The sequence below is a fragment of the Strigops habroptila genome, chromosome 4, assembly GCF_004027225.2.
Source record: "Strigops habroptila isolate Jane chromosome 4, bStrHab1.2.pri, whole genome shotgun sequence".
Taxonomy (NCBI): Eukaryota; Metazoa; Chordata; class Aves; order Psittaciformes; family Psittacidae; genus Strigops; species Strigops habroptila.
In genome coordinates this window covers 18952848-18974244 of record NC_046358.1, presented here as the reverse complement: position 1 = coordinate 18974244, position 21397 = coordinate 18952848, and the positions used below count along the sequence as shown (strand labels likewise).

General features: G+C 38.9%; 1 protein-coding gene across 2 annotated transcripts in view; it reads right to left on the bottom strand.

Moving 5' to 3' along the window:
• SYNE2 (spectrin repeat containing nuclear envelope protein 2) overlaps window positions 1-21397 on the bottom strand; it is a 188542-nt gene that overhangs the window by 83598 nt on the left and 83547 nt on the right. For both annotated transcript variants that reach the window (XM_030482846.1, XM_030482847.1), the window contains 12 exons: window positions 19637-19959; window positions 18072-18216; window positions 17122-17334; window positions 16500-16765; window positions 15587-15740; window positions 12592-12747; window positions 9603-9743; window positions 9045-9227; window positions 8381-8518; window positions 6790-6975; window positions 5223-5345; window positions 3733-3915 (listed from right to left, as the gene is read on the bottom strand). In XM_030482846.1, coding sequence (XP_030338706.1) covers window positions 3733-3915; window positions 5223-5345; window positions 6790-6975; window positions 8381-8518; window positions 9045-9227; window positions 9603-9743; window positions 12592-12747; window positions 15587-15740; window positions 16500-16765; window positions 17122-17334; window positions 18072-18216; window positions 19637-19959 — 2211 coding nt within the window. The remainder of the gene's footprint in view (window positions 1-3732; window positions 3916-5222; window positions 5346-6789; window positions 6976-8380; window positions 8519-9044; window positions 9228-9602; window positions 9744-12591; window positions 12748-15586; window positions 15741-16499; window positions 16766-17121; window positions 17335-18071; window positions 18217-19636; window positions 19960-21397) is intronic.

The following is a 21397-nucleotide window of genomic DNA, read 5'->3' as shown; positions in this document are numbered from 1 at the left end:
AATTTGGCTATAAAATGCAAATGAAGCATATTTAATCATATTCACTATAATTTAGAACAGGTTGAAAAAAAGGGGGAAATTACAGGGTGTCATATCAAGTTAGAAAGCCTACTTGGTTTTTATTGGTGCTCAGGTCTTTACTGCCAGCTAGTTCTGCACTGACCACAAATGAACTGTGCTGCACACCAAGCAGACACTGCGGCTTACAGGATAAGCCAACCACAGCATCTGACAATTTGAATACTTCCTATAAAAAGGATAAGTATTTCCACTTGGTGTGAGCTTCTGCTGCTTATATTCCTTACTGGAAAACATATACATTATAAACAGCCAAATTCACTTTTACTCATTTGAGAGTGACCGCAAAATCTCATTAACCCCCATGCTTTACTGCTTGTGCAGAAATGGGCTGTTTCCCCACACACACTGCTCATGTTTGTCAGCCACAGCCTGTTACAAATGTCTCAGGTAATTAAGAAATCGTTACATCTACAACTGGAATATTTTCTGAAAACATTTAACTTGCACAACACATCTGGCGTCTCTCTGTTTTTCTGACCTGTGAGCTGAGAACCGAAGAATATTTAAGGGCTGTTCCTCAGGTGTCTGCAAAAGGTAATGAAGAAAATGCAGCCTACTTGAACTTACTCTGCTGATAGAAGCATTTTTTTGAGCCTGACAGGTCAAAAAAACCTCTTTGCAAAGTGTGCACAGACTCTGCCTTTCAGAGCAGAGAGTCTCTCCTGCTATGAACAGTAACAGAAAAAAAGCCAAATTGGAGAGAAAGATATTTAATTGAGGCCTGTAGTCTTAATGCAATAGCATTAAGAATCAGAGGAGGAAAACACAGAATAGGTCTTTTCCTGCTCAGTTCTAATGAGAAACTAAAAGTCCTTCTAAAAGGGTGATTCTCTTACCATACTTTCACTTCCACACGAATAGGACTGTTTAGTAATAGGTAAAATGTGTACTACATCAAAATTTCCTTGATTAAAGAATATTCATATTTTGTATACAGACTCCAATGTCTCCTGTCATGGGCCAATATGCGAACATAGCCATTTGCCTGAAGATAGCTCATCTGTTCTCTGCCTTCCACTGAGGCAAAAAAAAAAACCAACTTATTTTATCCTTCTCTTAATATAACATAAATTATGCCATATATGTGGGACTGAATCTCTTCTTAGAAGTGTTGCCTCTCTTTTAAGTTATTTCCTGCTTAACATTTGCTCTTTACTTTTCATGTTGGGTAATACTAGAAGACGTACCCATGGCAAAGGTCCACCTGCCCACAGTGTATGAGCAGGCAGGCATTATTTTTGTCATGAAAGAGCTTTCTAAAAAGGAACTCAGTAAATCAGCATTTATGCAAATAGAGCCACTCTCTTGCACAGAAAACCAGTAGAAGCAGCTGCGGCTTCCAACTCCTCCTCCTGATGATGTTATGTGGGTACTTGACAGGCCATAATAAAAAACAGAGGGCAACATTCAATTCAGATCTAAGTCACCTAAAATCCTACCCCAAAGCTTTTACATTTTGTTACTGTTATACTTTTTCAGGTGCCACTTAATTATGCAAAAGTTAATAGTGCAATATCCTGTTGCATCACCAATAGCAAAACACGGGCAAATGCACCCAAGCACTAAAAGTTCAAAACTAATCCTCAGGAAAAAAAATTAGTATGTATGTATATTCGTACAGGAAGCTTGCCTCCCATTTGTTTTCCTCTCTATCAGGATACTTACTACCTTCTTATGCAGCATTCAAAATGCCATCCTTTAATAGCTTTATCCTTTGTTACGTCTTCACTGGTGCTAGACTTCTATTGTAGTACTGCTGCTTTCAACCCATTCAACAGGACTGGAAAATCTTTTTTGCACAGTTTGATATCCTAGCTGCCAAGAATTGCAATTTTTCCAATCTGTTCTCTCACAAAGAAATTTCACTCAGCTACAGATTGTTGGGTGCCTACAAGATAAAGGCAAATGCTGAGCAAAAAAGGTTACAGCTGTTTCAAAAAGGACATAGATCTAAGGCTTGACCTAATGCTTCACATAAACCAGTTAGAAATCTCATGGTAACTTTATAATTGCAAAGCACCCTGTTTCTGATAGTTCTGAAGTGTTTTGAAAATTCTTGAGTATTTAATCTGGTAACTCGCTGAAAAAGGTACAGTTTACCACATCCATTTTTCAGACGTAAGAAACTGTATGGACTAAAAAAACCCAAGACTGTAGGAATCATACGGATCTCACATAGTCATTGTTATTTTCTTTCCAAATTCCAAGCATGTATTAGTCATGTAGCATGTTTGAGTTTTTCTCTTGGTGTGCTGCTCTTCAATTCAGAAACTGAAAATCAAAGATAGACATTGATGTCTTAGCTGTCACTTGTGTGTGCCTGACCTCTGAAACAGCCAGTAAGAAGTTGGATGTTCTAAAGCACACTGCTTTATTGTAATAGGGTTGGAAAACCAAATCAGCAAAGATACTGTATTATTTTTCTAAGTGCTGTTATAATCCTGCTGAGAAATGGATGGGTCACATGAGAATTTTCATACCTCTGCTCACTTGGGAACATGCATAACTGAACTCCAGGTTGCCTCCAAGTATATCTACCCTGGGCAGTGGAATGTGATGCAGATATCCCTGAATTAAAACCTTCCTGAGCTGGTACAACCACATCACTCAGTGAAGTGCTGCAGAGATACTACTTCAGTTTTGGAGCCAGTATTGTTGTTTCGTAACCCCTACTGCCCATGAATTAACACTCACTGACCCATCAGCACTGCCTTCTCTTACAGGCATGTGTCACACCAATGCTGTTACATCACTTCTGTTTCCAAACCTGCCAACAGCATCTCCAACCCCCTTGTCACATGTTCACTTATGTAGACACATCCTTGCACGGGACCTTCTGAGGGCAGGAGTTGGCCGGCCTCAAACCCAAGCGACAGTGGTAGAAAACAGTCGCTTTCCTGGCTCACTGATTTGGGAAGATCATCTTTAGTAAAAGAGTTTCTGCTGTCATCAGTTTCTGTTCAATGCCTATCAACAAAAATTTTCGTGTTCGGGTAGGTCTAAGGACTTGAACGTTGCAGGTGTGAGCACCTGCATGTAACGCTGGACTTCAATCATCAGTTGTGCAAACCAGGATCATAAGACACTTGCGCCTTCATTTTCTTCTACAATGTGCTAAACCACATGCTGTCAGTTGTGACTGAATTGGAAAACTGAATTTCAGCACTATTCAGAGTGTCTTGTCGTAGTATCAAATTACAAAAAGACCCCAAACCATTACAGAGTCATGGAAGATGTACTATATATAGCTGTGTCATGGTTTGAGCCCAGCCAGTAACTCAGAACCATGCAGCCACTCGCTCACTCCCCATCTTTTCCCCCCCTGCTCCCGGAGGGATGGGGAGGAGAATCAAGAGAATGTAACTCCCACAGGTTGAGATAAGAGCAGTCCCGTAACTAAGGTATAACACAAAACCACTACTGCTACCACCAATGATAATAATGATTAGTGAAATAACAAGGGGAGAGGATACCATTGCTCACCACCTGCTGACCGATACCCAGCCCGACCCGAGCAGCGATCTGGGCCTTCCGGGTAACTCCCCCCAGTTTATATACAGGGCATGATGTGCTGTCTAGTGATTAAAATTACTACAAAATAAAGGTGGTTTAGGTGACAGTAAAGAAAAAAAAAAAAAAAAAATCAGTTACCTCCAGAAGAACATTTTGTTCCTTAGTAATTTTTTCTAATTTCTTCAATTCTCTCAAGAGCTGTCTTGCTCTCTGAAAGACTGAGAAAGGTTGCATTTTCACCCCTGGTAGCCGTAGTGCTTCTTCATAGGACTGTATATGTACAATGGTCTTCTGCATGGGACCAACATGGTCAAGTATAACCTATCAGGATACAGGATAGATGATGGACATGATACTGAGTTGGAAAAATCAGCACTGAAAATTCATACCACTGTCATGGTGTGCAAAAGTTCTCTCTGGTGAGTTTCCCTTTTAAGAAGGAAGAATATTTTGGTCTTGGAACAAACAAGTGAAAATCTATAGTGAGATTGTCTAAAGCAAGACAAAGATATAACTAGCATTTACAATTTTGCCTTTTCCGCATATACATTCATACAGTTTGCATAGTGACAAATAAAGGGTCACATTCAGATTAATTACTACTTACTAAGCATGTCATTTCAATGTAAAATGAGGAAGTAGATGAACATTATTTCATTATTTTCCAGAAGAAATATTAGTTTATTTTTTCCATATGATGTAGCCATTACAAAATCATTCTCTGGATAACAAAGCTAAGAGCGGTATGATGACATTTTTATCTCTACCCTGATATTGAATCCATGCTTTTTGCATTTCAGTTACCTAACAATGTGGACTGCATGTGGTATAAAAGAAAAGACACTGTAATGCTTTGCTTTGCTTCACTCTAGCAGAGAAAGGAAAACCATCTGGCCAAGGTATCTTTGCAGTGAAGTCTCTGCTTGATGAAATGGTTATGACATAAGTCACTCCAGCCTGCACTTCCAGAAATGTCTACTAAATTTTGCCTCAAGTTTTTGAAAAATAGGGTCTGATTTAGAGTGATATGAGTGTCCCTGAAAGTCAGGCCATAAACTTTCTGAAAATGGAGACACTCAAATATGGCAGGTATGTCTGACAACGTGTGCTGAAGTTACATTCTCGAGTTCATTACAGGCATGTTCTCAATAGCACTTTAATTTAAAATGTTTTCGTTCAAACCATGACTTAGCTTCTTGAAGGGATCTCCCAACAGTCTCACCTTGGGGTTTACACTGAGCAGTTGTCTTGGACCATGCAAACTGTATTCCTTTCAAATGAAGCTAAAGCAGAAGAGCACGCTACAGGATCAGTCCAAAGTAAGCCCCCAAGACATACACAGCACAGATATCAGGTCCTCTGCACCAACTGTTTTGCCCTACCAATGTGCTCCTCTTGGACTGCACTACTTGCTGCTGTAGAAATATGTAGCTGAAATCATGACTGTAAAAACACATTCAATCTTTGACCAAAGAGTTAGAATTTGTGTGATACTAACATTTCGAAGTCATATACTAAAAACTGGTAAACTGCAGTCACAAAACAGCCTTATGCTTATGAAAGCATATTTATGCTAATTTACGCATAAATTTATAGGGGAAAAAGTCCATATAAGAGTTTTCACAGACCTGTCCATGTTTAAGTTGGTCTTTAGGAGAAAATTCTAACAGATCTTCAGATGACAGGCTTGTCTTCATTTTGACAATGTCCTTCTCGAACACTTTTATGTGAGATTCGATGGCATCCAATTCCTAGATTTTGGGAAAAAAGAGAGTATTTGTAGATAATACAAGTACCAAGCCAGCTTGCATTTCTGCCTTTCACTTACATTTAAAAAGAAATACTGAAAAACAAGTGCAGCATATACAGGATATGTTAACGGATGCTATCAAACAAAAGGCTAGTTATTATAAATTACGTATCATCATTAACTTCTGCAGGAATTAAGTATCTAAAGTCACCTGGTCTGTTTTAAACCCTGAACACAGAGTTGAAATATCCTTGAAAAGTCGCATTACAAATTACCAGTAGTGACAAGGTACTTTTGCAGTGGTGACAGTTATCAGCACAGGAAATGTCTAAATACACGCTTGCAGCTTCCTATTGGAAGAGTCTTATGTCACATGGAAAATGGATCCACATAAAGTCCAGCTGCTGTGAACTCTCATGGAGTCAGAGTCACAGAATAGATTAGGTTGGAAGGGACCTCAGGAGGTCTCTGGTGCCCATCAGAGCACCTTGTTTGGGGCCTGATCCTTTTGATAGTTGTGTATCTCCTGGGCTGGGGACTTGACCCTCCCCTTTGGGCCCCTGATCTAGTTTTTGACCAATCTCACTGAAACAAAACCAAAAACAATTAAAAAAAAAAAAAAAAAAGATTCCTTTTTAATACATGGATGGAATTTTCTCTGTTATCATTTGGGTCTGTTACTGCTCATCTTTACTCTGCAGACCCTAAGAAAAGTCTGGCTCAATCCTGTCTATAGTTTCCCATTATGTAGCAGTAGACAGCAGCCATACCCACCCCCTAGCTGTCTCTTCTCCAGACTGAACTGACCAAGGTTTCCCAGCCTTTCCTCCTACACGCCGTGCTACAGCCCCCCAACCACCTTGAGAGCCTTCCTGGACTCACTTCAGGTATGTCTGTGTCTTTCACTGGGAAACCTAAAACTGGGCACAGTACCCACATATGATCTCTCAGGCAGCCCAGGACACTGTTGGTCTTGTTGCAAGGCCATGCTGCTATGCCACGATCAGTTTGCTGTCCATCAGGACCACCAACCCTTTGGCAAAGCTGCTTTCCAGCTGGTTGGCCCCCAGCCTGTGTTTGAATATGTCCCTTCCTGGGTGCAGGACTTGGCATTAGTCTCTGTTGAACTTCACCAACTTCTCTAGCCATGGTATGAGTCCAGGTGCCTCTGAACAGGAGCCCTGCCCCATGGCAAAATAAGTCCTTCTAATTTGACAGTCAACAAGCCCTGCATTTCTTGTCCTAAACAAGGAGTTTCATTAATATTTCTGAACTTTGCAGCTTAATTAGATACCAAACACCTTCTGATGGTTTGTTTCCAAACAATTAAATTTCCTCACTTGTACTAAAACCAGCACACCTTTTTACCTGTGCAGGTAATATAACCTGTATTTCATAACATATGAAGCACTGATAAAAGGCACTTCTAGAACACTTAAACTTACGTCAGCCACATGCTGGATCTGTGGAAGAATCTCTACTATCTCGTGCTGCAAAGTTGCTACTTGCTCATCTATTTCATTTAGCTGTTGCATTATACTGTCTGTTTCAAAGATTGGTGTTAGCTCTTCCAGCTCCAAGTAAACACTGTGTAGAAGATTTTGCTTTTGCTCCGAGTCTTCCAAAGCCATCTGGAGACAAAATAAGAGCTTAGTTTGATTCATCGATGGTGAACATGAAAGTTTCTCAGAGGTTAGGACCAGAATGAATCAGTTTTCATTTCCTATATGTCATTGACCACCGCATATATTCCCAAAAGCTTAGTTCAGACCGAAACACTTCACTCCTAAGGGAACTGAACTGCTGCATCCTGCAGGCAGAAAACTGAGAGACTGATGCCATGATTTTAAGGGAATTAGTTAGATAAAATAAGTCTACATGAGCATGACAAAAGGTAAAAAGAGGAAGATTAACTCAGAGAGATGACCCACTACAAAAAAAAGTATGACATCCTGGAGAAGACTCCTCTCCAGCTCCTTTGCAATGGTCAGGCTGATCCCAAGTACAAGACCAAGACATGTCAGCCAGACACCTGAAAAGGGTTTTCTGCACACCAGCCTGCAGACAGCAGATGTAACAAAATGCTCCAGAAAGTATCTGGCCAGTTGTGCATGATGGGAAGATTCTTCCCATCTGCAGCTAACTGGATGAGCTTTTGGATTAATTACAGTGAACGTCTTCCAGAAGAACAAGTGAGGGTTGCAAGAAACACATGTGATCCACTTGTCTCTGTGGCATATGAAGGAAAAGACTGAATGCATATCTCCATTCTAATGCAAGCCTTGGGTGCATTTTCAAATCCACTAGTTTCCCAGCTCAGAACACAAAATACTCCGATTCACAAACGCAGGGGACAATAAGCTTTTGTCACAACGCTCACAGATTTTAGAAATCACAATCTCCTGATTGTGGCTACATGCTCTGTAACATATCAATCCAGAGCAGTCAGCTACTTCTTGTAAGGAATTCTTACTAGCTTTAATACAAAAATCTGTGTTCAGAGCACCAACATCTCCTGGTATAAGCCAAGGAGTGGTTGTATAAAAATTAAATTTCAAATGCGGAATTTCCAGAAATCCACTTGGCACTTGCCTAGCCCTGATCTTCCCTGTAATATCACAAACATTTGATTCATGAAATTACCAGTCAGAACTCCAAGATACAGAGAAAACAGCCTTCCAAACCACAGTTTACTTCAGTTTCCATCTAACACACAGACACTAAAACACCACTTTACCCTTTTTGGATTACATACACACTATACAGAAAGAACCGTATATATTCAGGCAGTCAAAACCAATTATAGTCACACAGTAGGGTAACAGAAGACAATCACACATTTCAGCACTTTCACAAGTTAGATACGTCCAACACCAAAAAGTATCAATCTATATTTCATGAGTGTCAACTATTTTTCACCTAAAGGCTTTACTGAAAATGGTAAATTATTTATGTCACTAAGACTTAAAAATGCAAAATTGTGTCTCTGCAGAGCAACCCGTTCTAACAAGACCATGTTTCTGCATTAACACTTACCTGAAGGTCATCAGTATGTTTGCGTAAGCTTTTTGCAGAGTCATTTTGAGCATCTGCTCTTAGCAAGCAGTTGATGTTTTCTATCCAAACTTTCACATTCTTCAGGAGTTCATAGTATTCTTCCATCTTGTTGGTAGCCTAGAAAATGACAAAATTTTACACAGAAGCATAAGTGCACTTTTATTTGCGGTATAGGATAAATGCATCTATGGATGCAAGACTAAAAGAAAACAGGATGTGTTTTCATCAAGCTCGGTTTAATTAGTATGGTGAAATAAAGATCATAATTTTTCTGAAACAGTTTCATGATTTCAGGCTATTTCCTCTAATCAAAGCTCATTCTTGGAGGCATTGTTGCAATTTATATGGCAATGTTAATTTAATAGATAGCCCATTAGCAGAGTTATAGAGAACCATCTTATCACCCGCCCAGGGTCACGAATTCCCCATGTTAACCCCCATCAGCTCCGGTGCGTATCTGGTCTTTTGGGGTTGCAGCTGTAGGCGATGTTTGCGAGTCCAGAGACTGAGCTACAATAAGACAACGCACCTACAGCAAGCTTTTGATTCTTTTCATAGCCTTTGATGATATTTTATGAAAAGACGTTATTTGGGGTTTTTTTAAGATGCAGTTTTTTTCTTATACTTTTACATTTGCATCTACCTTGTTTAAAATGGCAGTTCTGCGCTCGGCAAGTTGCGAGACCTGTTGGTACTGCTGAAGGGGGGTCACTAAGATATCCATCAACTCCTGTGCATGGCAGGAATTCTGCTCTACTATATCATGCACTTCTGCATCCAGTTCATTGAGTTTGTAATGCCAAAGGTCCAGCATATCCCAGATTTGCTGCATGGGGAGAGAGGGGAAATGAAATATAAGGTTAGGCTCAAAGATAACAGCAGAGTTATTTGTTCTTCATGTGGGGCATGTAGAATTGTAAAGATTTCAGAACTGATATGATGAGAACAGAACATGCTGCATCTACTGGTGTGATTCACAGTTCAAAAAACCCATGTATTTTACTGTGAGAAAGAATTGGTAAATATTCACCAGCTAAATGCTTGCTTGTACCTCTCCTTTTACAGACATAAAATGAATGTAGGGCCATTTTATGCTCGTGCTAAATCAGGCTCTGATTTTGTCAACCAAAAATCTTTTAACACTCACAAATACTTTTTTCTTTTTTTTTCTTTTTTTTTTTTTTTTTTTTTGCAAGATTACCTTCTGAACTTCTTTGGCTTTTGCAATGTTTTCACTCTTCTGTTGTAACATCTTTTCAATAGCTTGAAGGCCATTGTTAATAGTTTCTGCTTTTCTCTTCAGCACATTCTGAGGAGAGCTCTGCAAGATTTCAAAGCTAACCTGTAAAGAAAACATGATAGGGGAGATTACAAAGATCTGCTTGTTTCTGTGCACCTCCTCACCAAAATTATTCAAATTCTTTTTCTGTTTCTCTCGACAAGCCACTTAAAACCTCAGGAATGGAATTACATTTGCAGGAAGAAGCGTTAATGTGAGCAGGTTCAACATTTACATGTTTTTCAGTAATTTCCTCTCACTTAAAAATAACTGTTCAAGAAATGCAATCCCTGAAGAAACAAACAATAAGACACTGCAACTCCTTGGGTGCTTCACATTAGCTGCCCCTGTTAAACTAATCTGTAACAGAGGCTAATCATGCTGCATTGTGGAAAGGGTCACATTTAGATTCATACTGTAAGAAACCTAGAATGACACCTTTATGTCTCATCTGACAGCTATTTCTTCCATGTAACAAATAAGGGAATATAGAAGTGCATCAAGGTATTATGAATTTCTGAATATAGAGATTTAGTAACAAAACAAAAGGCCCTCAGCCCCATAAAGTATGTGGAAATTAATTTTACTCTGCAGAACTCCACAGAAATGAAAAATCAGTCACTGGAGGGCCTAATTTTTTATGTAAAGAGAAAGACTTTCAAGTAAGCTGGAGTAATTGCCTGAGCGCAGAACTGACCGACAGAGTTACTAGGCAACAGGTTACTATGGACTAGGTGAAGAGCAGGGAGTGAGAAAGTTCTTGCTCTTGGCCCAGAGTTACATCTTTTCCTACTAAACCCCGCTAGCTGTTAGGGTCAGCCAAGCACCAGGAAATTGTTAAACTGCAGTAAATTTTTTGTGTGCTGCAGCCCTAGGATTTATGGGGCATACACACATAGAACAGCTTTATGCTGCGCTGATGCAAAGATGTCTAGTTTAGTAGTTATTCTGGTCTGACGCTCCCTATACATTATCCTTTTTCTGGTAAGAGGAATTAAGATCATTAATTAGTTGATAAATTATTTATCCATTTTATTTCTTAATTTTATTAAAATTACACCTTATTTGTAGATTCCAACATGTAGTGTCAGACCAATATAATAATACCCATAGTAAGGTATTGTATTGATGAAATTGAATTATCAGAATGAATATATTGCAAAAAGAACTACAGTGTTCCTCTCAAATACTCATGCTTATACAAAAAAAGCTGTGATGTCCAGGCTGTACTTAGTGTCTAAGACTCTTTAGAAGAAGGAACTCACCACTGTAATCACTAAACACTTGACCATTACTACTACCCTGGAGCATACGAAACATGAAAAAATACTGATGTTTGTAGTGCTAGTTTCCAAAATAGAAGAGAACCATGTAGGAGTGATACAACAGCTGGAAATGAGAAAGCAGACCAAGCACTGACTTCATATCTTTCCTCAGAAAAAATGCTGCATCTGTCAACACTCTGGTCATCAGCAGAGTAGAATTTTCATTTCAAGACTTCATACTGGGATAAATCTGGGATAAATTTATTATATTTTTTTTACACAAAATTCATGGCATCAATACTACAATTTATTTTCATCTTTAGGCTAGCAGGTTTAGAGGGAGGCAGAATACCATCAGAATATGAGAAGTTAATTCAATTTAACACATGCTGGTATTTCCTAGTATGTAACTAAACTGACCTCCAGTTCCACCAGGATTTATTTTGTTTCCTAAATGCATTTTGAAAATTTCCAAGACAGTTTGTATTGTTTTCTACTACCTAAACGTGAAAATAAAATGTTATCTAGTTTCCAGGATCAGTTCTTTCACTCTGACGTGTAATGTGTACATTGGGATAATCTTTTTCTCAGTAAATGAAACAGCAAATAACAAAAAAACCCAAACAAACAAACCCAAAGCATAAATACTGTTTTACTTCCCTTCCCCTTCTCTCTCCTACCCAGTTGTTGGTTCTGAAAAGTCTGGTTTCATTTTGAAATAGATACTACAAAGTTAACCAAATTAAAACTAATAAGCTGTAATGAATAAATCTCTAAATATTTAATGCAATATAAAATGAATGAATAATCTCATAGATACTAACAAGTAACTGGACTTCAAAACTGTTTTATTAAACTTTCAGATTTCATCAAATTAACTGAGATTTAGTCTTTAAAATAAGCATTAAACTTATTATTTCTGAAATAAGAGAACTAAAAGGTTTTTTTTCTGTTTAAAAGTAACACAAACAAATAACTAAAAATTATCATAATTATACCAGGCTAAAATTTGACCCCAAACTTATACTATGACCCCATTTACCTTTAATTTTGCTTCCAGTTAACTGCTTATACTCCCCATAAATAGAAAACACTTCCAAAAGCCAATGCAATGTTAGTTAGTTATTTAAATTCCCTGCCTGCTTTTAAAGGAATGCAACCATGTCCCGAGGGGTGGTATAAAGACCCACGCTGTGATACCCTACCACGTGTGCAGATTAGATAAAAAAAATAAAAAAAATCCATTTCCAAAGTCCTCTTTTAACTCAGGTTAGACAATATCTTCTCAGTTAAGCTATACGAGCTTCCCAATCAACTCTGACTACTAGTTCAGTTTAACAATCAGACTGGATAGAAGACAGCATCCATATCGTATCCAAGACGTTATTGCTAGTGGTTCTGCAATGCCCTTTTTTAATGGAAAAGAAAAATATTATACTCGCACTGCTTGCTGTAAGGTTATTCTGCAAAGGAGACAGTTAACATGAGGAATCTCTCTTCATGTATACACTTCCACAGAGAGGAAAATGCAAACGGAAATAATCAATGTTTCAAGTTGAAATTTATAGTTACAACTTTCATCAAACACTGCTGTACTTGTTTATACATTACAAAAACATAAATATGAAAATTACATCAACAATTACCTTCTCTTCTAGGTCTTGCAATACTTTCTTGCAGTCCTCCAACTGTGTTTCGATCTCTGCAGGAACTATTGTATGCAATTCAGAATATTTGATCCGGAGTTTCTCCATGAGGTCCTTTAGAGTTTGACCTTCTTTACCAATCACACTCTGAACCTCCTACAAAATTAAGAATAATTCAGCAGTTTTACCCAGTTTATACTGAGTGTGTATGCATGTGTATATATGTATGTATGTATATACATATACACACATACATATTGCATTTTATATTTCCTACCATGATTATGGTTTGGAAAAGTTGGAGGTTTTATATTCAAGCCTAATTTGACTACCTCTACAAGCAGATTAACTTTGAGAAATACTCACTCATTTAACCAAATGATGCTTTTCAATCTGTAAGAATTAATTAAACTTGATAGTACTCCAGGTCAAGCAACTGACGCACTGATGTTTATTGAGAAGTATAGTAATGTAATATTTGAAGTGCTCCTATGATTAAATGTTAACCTCTGTGCTCTCCCTTTTGCCAAAAGTGCATTTTCTCTTTGAAAGACGTTTAATAGCCAACGTTCATTCCTTCATTATTATAAACAACACAAAGGCCACAAAAAGCAACAGGTTTCAAGTTGAAGTGTCTGCTTTCAGGCAATTATGCAGAGCAGCACAGCAGGCTTCTTTCAAAACAGTAGTTTCCAGTTCTGCACAAAGAATGTAGGTTTTATGAGATAAAAGAAACTTGAACAACTGTTTCTAGGCCTGTGGCCTAGAAATAAAATCCGATCTAAGTCCTCTTGCAGAAAGAATGAAGAAAACTCATTTGTTTCGAAGGTTTTCTAGAATTTCAAGTTGAAAAGTTCTGTTTGTTTGTTTTGTGGTTCCTTTTCCCAGTGCTCAGCTGTTTGAGAAACTCAAATTTTAAGTCAAGTTATCAGGGAAAATGATCCAAAGCTCCTACCAGGCAATGAAAGACATTAAAATTAAATCCTTTGCTTTTTCAATCAGGGGTAACAGTAATCCATTAACTCCTAGTCTTCACTTGGGAATCTTTTCCCTAGCACAAATACAACGCACAGAAGAAATATGTAAGAGTCTGAGACTGATTTATTTCCTGTCATCCCAAGACAACTAGGTCTGATATTAGAAAACTCAAAACCATGAAACAGCCATGTGTCTCATTCTACCAAAGAGAAGGCTGCTGTTGTCAAATGACCCAATTAAGATTGTGCCGACATTTACGGGGGTTTATAGATTCCCTGACTTGATTTTGAAAGAATCAGTTATAACATTAGTTTCCAAAACAAAACATGTCTCTGCAAACTGGTTTCTGTATATAAATGCATGCTCACATTTCACAGACTATTTAGCTGGAAAGCAGATGCTTCTCAAAACTGTCCCAATCTTTCTCCTAGGGGACTAGGTGATATCACCTCCAATTTGCATATTCATCTATGTTGGTGAGTTAAAACTTCACCATCCGAATAACCTAGATTTGTCATCTGCAAGGGAAATATAGGCATTTCCATTCAAAAAATGCAATGGAGCCCCAAATAATGCTACAAATTTTATAGAAACTAGGTTTTCTTTGGAAAGAGGGATGAAATTGCAGTGCAGATTTTGGCTTACTAGTGTTTGCATTAGGAAAAATTAAGGAAATTTTCAATCCTTTCAGCTGAATCTTCTACTGCTACAAAGATATCATTTAACAGGATTGCTGCTAACATTTGCTTGTGCCAAATGACGTAAGGAACAGGAAAAAGGTCTAAACTCACTTTTGGGTGAGGTTTAGGTGCTCAGAGTAGCACAGTTTGGATGCGAGGGAAAAGACCAGCCATCAAGCACTCGCAGTGGTAACATTTCCTCTTGGATACAAAGAATTCAGTAAAAGAGTAAACCCAATTCTAAATTCTAATTCTAGATAATTTTAAATAGAAAATCAGCTTTTTCAGACAAATCAACAAGGCCTTACCACAGTGACGCTGGCTCATGGGTTTTCAGATGTAGTTAACATTTCTCTCTCATCCTAACCCCTATAATAATGCTCATATCTGCCACCACAGTCTTTGGCCTTTGCCAGCTTCAAGCATCCACCTTCTAAAGAAAATACATGGTGGGAACCTCCAACTAGTTTTTATACAAAACTCAGCAGAGAGCCCAAATTTGTAGTAGACCTTAGCAGGTTAGAATAAATAAATTATAAAGTTCTATTGTTGAAAGATAACTCAAATATAATTAAAAATATTTTTAATCAAGATTAAAAAATTGAGACAGTAATATAAACACAGTAAAACTAGTTTGAAATAAATATAATTAAAATAATAAATAAATAAACCCATATTCAGGAAGTATTAGGAATAATAGGATTTCATAAAGTCAAGAATTCAAAGAAGGATAACAAAAAAAATAGTTAAATGACAGACATGTATAGACTGGGTTGCTGCAGAGTGCTGGTTGCTGCTGGTGGAGACTGTAGTCTTGATCACAATTTGATTTCTAAGAAGCATTTACCAGGTTAACTCCTGATATGGGACATAAATCCAGAGCATCTGAAGTGGCCCTGGCTAGGTACGAGATGGGGAAGAGGTATAGGACATACACTAAGCAGTCCTTCCTAAAAGGCATGCATCTGGCTGTGGATCAATCTGCAATCTGTAAAGAGTTCTGTGCCTGCCAATTGGACCACATAGTTGGAGAGAGATGGAAACCAAGGACGCAGCAGGGACAGTCATGGTCTGCTGAGCCAGATTCATTCTCTTTAAGTCAAGGCCAGGTTGGACAGAGCCTTGGGCGACATGGTCTAGTGTGAGGTTCCCTGTCCATGGCAGGGGGGTTGGATTTCAAGGTCCTTTCCAACCCAAACCATTCTACGATTCTATGATAATGTGCATGCGCCTATGTATATACTTTGCCACTAATTTTATTTGGAGCAAATTCAAGCCCCAGCATAGAAGAGAACATATTCTGAATGTCCCCACACAGTAACAGAGCCTTCACCAACCTCCAATTGTCCTGACTTTCCAGAAGCACCTTGTAGTAACACAGCAGCATTCTGTAATGCATTTGTCACAGTACTTATTTCTTCAGTGAACTTGTTCCTCTGTTGAATCTCAGCTTGTACAGAATCCTTATGGTCCTGGGTCTTTTCATACAAACTATGAAAGATTTCCAGCAAGAATACATTGTTAGACTCTACACTAAGGAGGAGTAATAGGAGTAATCAAAGCGCATACTTAACAGATATTTTAAAAATATATATCCAGAACCATATTTCACTGTATTTTAGAATTATTTTCTGTAACAAATCTCTGAGTTTCTCTCCTTCATTATCTCATTTTCTTCAAAAATGAGACTCCAGATATTGCTAAGCAAAGCATGTTTGGTAGACCGAATCAAATAGCCTGCATATTTAAACTGCAAACAGCTCAGGTTCTCAGAGTCTGAAGATGCTGGAAGAGCAGAAGACATTCACAAACAGGCACAGAGAGGGCAAGTACAATCAAAGAAAACCTGAGGCAAATTTCAAACAGTAGTACTCAGTAAGGCAAAAGTTGCAGTGTTGCAAAAAGCAGGTGGTCTCATGTTCATAGGACTGGAAGACCTACAAATCTAATTCAAGTTCACAAGAGCTTGGAGCCTCCAAAATTGATAATCATCCCTTCTGATTCCTACTACATTTAAAGATAAATTGCAGCTCACGCACGGTATGGTCAGGCTCAGCTCTAACTAATACCTCCCAATGCCCATGCGGGAGACAGCAGATAGGTTAGATGGAGCATTAGTCTGACCCAGGAGGGAATTCACTATCTTTTTAAGTGCATTACAAATTTCATATATTCTTTAATACCCAATAAAACACTGTGCTTATAAGTAGTCCTATGTCATATCTTCAACAGAAATTTCACACTACTTACTTTTTACAGCGATCCTGCATTGCCTTTATCTCACATAAAGCAGGAAGGGCAGCTTCTGCCTCAGTATTTTCAGATGTATTCAGGATATTTCTTATTCGGTGAAGAAGTAATAGTAAGAGGAGCTGTTGCTGGTTGATGTTTTCCTCAAATGAGTTCACAAAATCGAGTAATTCTACCAGTTCCTCTCTGGTGGCCTTTTCTTTCTCTTTAAGACCTTCTGGCTGTTCTTCCTGGAGCTTATCGAGAATTATTGTTTCTCGTTCCAGCTAAGTAAACAGCATGTCAAAGCATGAGATAAAGTGCTTTTATTCTATCACCTGAAGTTACATTATTCACTTACTCATACGCATGACTAACTACTGGGAATTACATAGCCAGAGAGCTTAACTCTCTTAAGTGTGCCAAAACATTTGAGTTTGCTCTAACAAAGCACATAATCCCACACAGAGTAGTTCTGGGTCTAGAGAATTCGTGCTACAAATATGCCCATCATTTCTGTATCTAAGTTCAAGAAAGGCTGGGGATAAGTGGCTGATCAGTGGGAGAGAAATCATGTTCTACACTGGCCTCAGCCCCATCCCTACCACATTCTCCCAAATTTACAGTTTGTTGAGCAACTCACCTCTTCATTGATGAATTTCCATTCCTGCTTTAGTTCTTCACAGTTAATTTCCAGCCCTTTCGCCATCTCGAGCAAACCCAGCCAATTTTCCCACAGCACTGTCACGATCCTGCCCAGGGCCCTGTCACTTCTGCATAATCTCATCAGCTCTCCAGAGACCTGCCTCAGCTTCACAAGATCATCTTCAGCCGACTCAATGTTGGAGACTAAAATCTTATAGGAAAAATAAACCAGTAAATAAATAAAACGATGCAGTCAGAAGTGTTAATGAAGCATTCAGTAACATGATTAGGATCCTCCAATAAAATGGCAATCACTCCACTGAGCTGGTTAAATATGGTTGTAATAAGAAAATTCTGTTTGCTAACAATGTGGAGAAAGATGGGATAAATAAAACAAACAAAGCAAACAGAAGAACAGTCTGCCCAGGCAATTACGTTGTTCTTACTTCTTTGTCATTATTTGGAAGGGAAGAGAAATGAGCAGGAGTTACAGATATGTAAAATGACAAGCTTGTAATAAGATGAGTAGTAAAAGAGAAGACAGCGAAGAGGTTGCTTATTGCAGAGGCTTGGTGGGGAGGTAGCAAGTAAAATTTTCCAGGAAACTGGAAATTGTCCAGTTTCCATTTCTGAGGGAAAACAACAGCAGTGTTAGAAAACTGGTCAGTCCAGGTCCTGCAAAGAAGCAGTGAGGAATCAGAAGTGCAGCGCTACCATAGGCACCAATAACGTTTGATTTCTACAGCAGTAAGATGTACTCATTTGACATGGCCTATTATAATCCAGCCTTTTTATAGGTATATAAACGTATCATACGGATTTATATATACAGAAATACAGGACAAAGAACTTCACTTCTTTCTACTAGGATGGAACACTATCATATGGTGTTCATAACTGCATAACAGTTTTGCATGAGCTGTTCCAGTTCTTCAGAGCCTTTTTTACCTTGCTTTCTTCTAAGTGGTCCAAAGCTTCTTTATAAGACATCGGTGATTGAGACAAAGACTGTCCAAGCATCTTTTCCAGTTTGTCAAGATTATCACACACTTTATCTTTGGTTTTTGTGTAGCTTTCATATTTTTCTAAGTACCTGCAGGAAACAATTAATAGACCAATTAAAATTTCTTGTGGTTGCTCCCCTCTCCAAGCATAATGCCCACTCGAATTAAAAAGAAAATCTTCTGAGCTAGTAGTCCTTACTATTTTAGAAATTATCTTCAATTAGTATTTGTTCTTAGGGCACTGTGGCATTGTTATTAGGTCCAAGAGGCCTAAGTGCCCCAGAGGTAAAGAAAAGCAGGTATGTATATCCATATATCAGCCATGGAGCTACTCAAAAGAATTATCTAAGTCCCCATCCTCCTCAGGCATTCCCAAAAGTTAGTTCCCACACATCCACATATTCCACACAATCTATTTGTCCCTACAATGTGTGGGGACTGTACAATTCCAGTTTCTTATTTCTGTATCTTGCCATCTCTTTGCTATTAATAAAGCCTCTAAAGTCATTTAAATGACTTTGATTATAAATTCTTTGATTATAAAAGCAGATTTGAAGGTTATGCTCAAGAGAGCCAGAAGCACTGGATCATAAGCAAGCAATTTAAAAACCATAGAATGATTGAATGGTTTGGGTTGGAAGGGACCTTAAAGATCATCTAGTTCCAACCCGCCTGCCATGGGCAGGGACAGCTTCCGCTAAAGCAGGTTGCTCAAAGCCCTGTCCAACCTGACCTTGAACACTGGCAGGGATGGGGCAGCCACAGCTTCTCTGGACAACCTGTTCCAGGGGGGACAGAATCACCTCCATCAACCTTCTGGTCACATTCCTTTTGATGTAGCCCAGCATGCAGTTGGCTTTCTGGGCTGCACGTGCACATTGCTGGGTCGTGCTGAACTGCTTGTCAACCAACACCCCCAAGTCTTTCTTTTCAGGGCTGCTCTCAAACCATACTCTGCCCAGCCTGTATTTGCGCTTGGGATTGCCCTGACCCAGGTGCAGGACCTTTTACACTATCTCCCAGACTTTTTCAGTGTACATACCTGGAGGTACATCTGAAGGTATACACCTTCAGATCTCTTCCATACCTATATTTGAAGGAAGGAAACTATGGCCTGCATCTTGTTTGGTCTTTACTTTCTTAAGCCATCAGAATAGTCTATGGAAGACATGCATTAGGGCCCTTGGGCCCCCCTGAAGATTGTTTTAACCTGCACCAGCACTGAATTAGAGACTGTGGAAATATGCTTTCTTCTGACTGTGGTACCCTATGACCCTCAGTCATACCCCATAGACACTTTTTTGAATATGCTAAAAATGATTGCATTGTAAATTAGTAGCAATGTACTTATTGTCTAGTAATTTTCCTTCCAATACAATCACACCTTGGAACAAAAGAAATGCTTAAAGTTCTGCTAAATTACCTGTTCGTATCAGCGCAAAACCAACACTGCATTTATTATCGGTCAAATTTCTCATAATAAGAAACATTAAGGTCTCTAAAACCTACCTCTGCTCATCAGCTTCCTTTCTTTGAGCCTTCTTCCTTAATGCCGAACTCTTATTGATTAATTCTGTTAAAGCATTTTCCAGACATGTTTTGTCTTCTGGTTTCACTAGGTTTTTCAGCTTGGAGTACAGGTTTTCTATGTCAGCCTTTGCAGCGTTGAACTCTTCTGGTTCCCATTGTGGGGTCTGACAGATCGCCTCTGAGCCTCTGAGCTCTGGTGTGGCAGACTGGACTTGAGCTTCGTAGTCCTCAAGCAACCTGGCAGCCCTCTGTACAGCCTTGGTATAAAGCTCACCAGTCTTACATGCCTCCTCCAGAGCACTCTGAAAGCATTAAAAAGACACAGGAACAATCAAGAAAGACTACTGTGCTCCTCTGGATACCAGATGGTCTTCTCAGATTTTCATACCTAGCTGTCTTTGAGACCAATATTCCCCCTATTGGCCTGAGGAGGTGACTCTACTCCCTAGGCAGACATAGAGCAGTGCTGTAACTATGGGCTGATTGCCCTCAAACATAGGAACAGGTCAATACTAGAAAAGTCAAGAGAAGGATGGCAGAACACAAAAGCCACAAGATCCCTTATGGACATGGCAGTATACAATCTTACGGTCTGTTCAGACAAGGAAAGCTCACACATTGATGCTGTGTTTATTTACGGAGGGGATATCTCTGCTATGACATGCCGAACTGCTTCCTGCTAAAGCCTCTTCTGATATGTATTTATACACAGAATGATGTGTGACATGTGACTTTGCCAGCTCCTGGATTCCCACAGGGCAGAGAAATTTTGGCGCATTGTGCTTCCCGCACAATACCCAAGCAGCGAAGATGTAACACAGCAAAACAGGAAATCTGGCAGCGGGACCGTAAGTCCATCAGGGATGCTGAGTCCCCCACCCTGTTATTAGCTACTACCTTATATTTCCTTATTCGTATCCATTAATCTCTTGGGCAGCCAAGGCACAGGTCTTCTTGACCACGACATAATTCCAGAACCTCTATGCCACTCTTTTGGTTTCCAACATAAATTTATTCACTAACTCTTTCTCTTTGTATTAACACTTCTCTTCAGCTTAAGCAGTCCTTTTCAATCCATTAAGTCTACCTCCATCTTAATTATATCTCAGCTAGTTTTCTCATTTGCCCTCAGTTTACCAGCTTGAGCAAATTTAGTTTTATTAACTGCCCTCAACACTCCTCATCCCTCTAACAGCATCTGCTCTTGTTTGAGTGGACCTTTCCTGACAAAGGCATCAAGAATCAGGTCAACCCTCCAACAATCCTTTATCAATGCCTTATATACTTGTGTTGAAGCCTTGGATCCTGGTTGCCATTCCTTTACTCACTCTTCCCGAGGCCTGATCCCATCGGTTTTACCTGTGTTTTACTCTCCTTGATCATTCCCAACTTATAAGCTTTTTCTTTATAGTAGAAACAAGGAACTTCTGGGGTTTTTTTATCATTGTCACCACAAAATCAGTCCCAAGGATAATCCCAGGAAAATTGCACCCAGTCTCTCTTCAGCTCAATATTTCAACACAACCTTTTCCTTCCTCCCTTTTACTTTTCTTTTCTTATGCTAATCCCCACTGCTTGATTATAACCAAATTGAATAAAACTAATTTTTCTGTATCCTTAGTTTTTATCATGATTCCCATCATAGCTCCCAATGCAAAGAAGACCATGAACCAATTCAGTTATTAGAATGAAAGGAGGATATAAAACATAAAAAAGGAGGATATGAAAATATAAATGCTA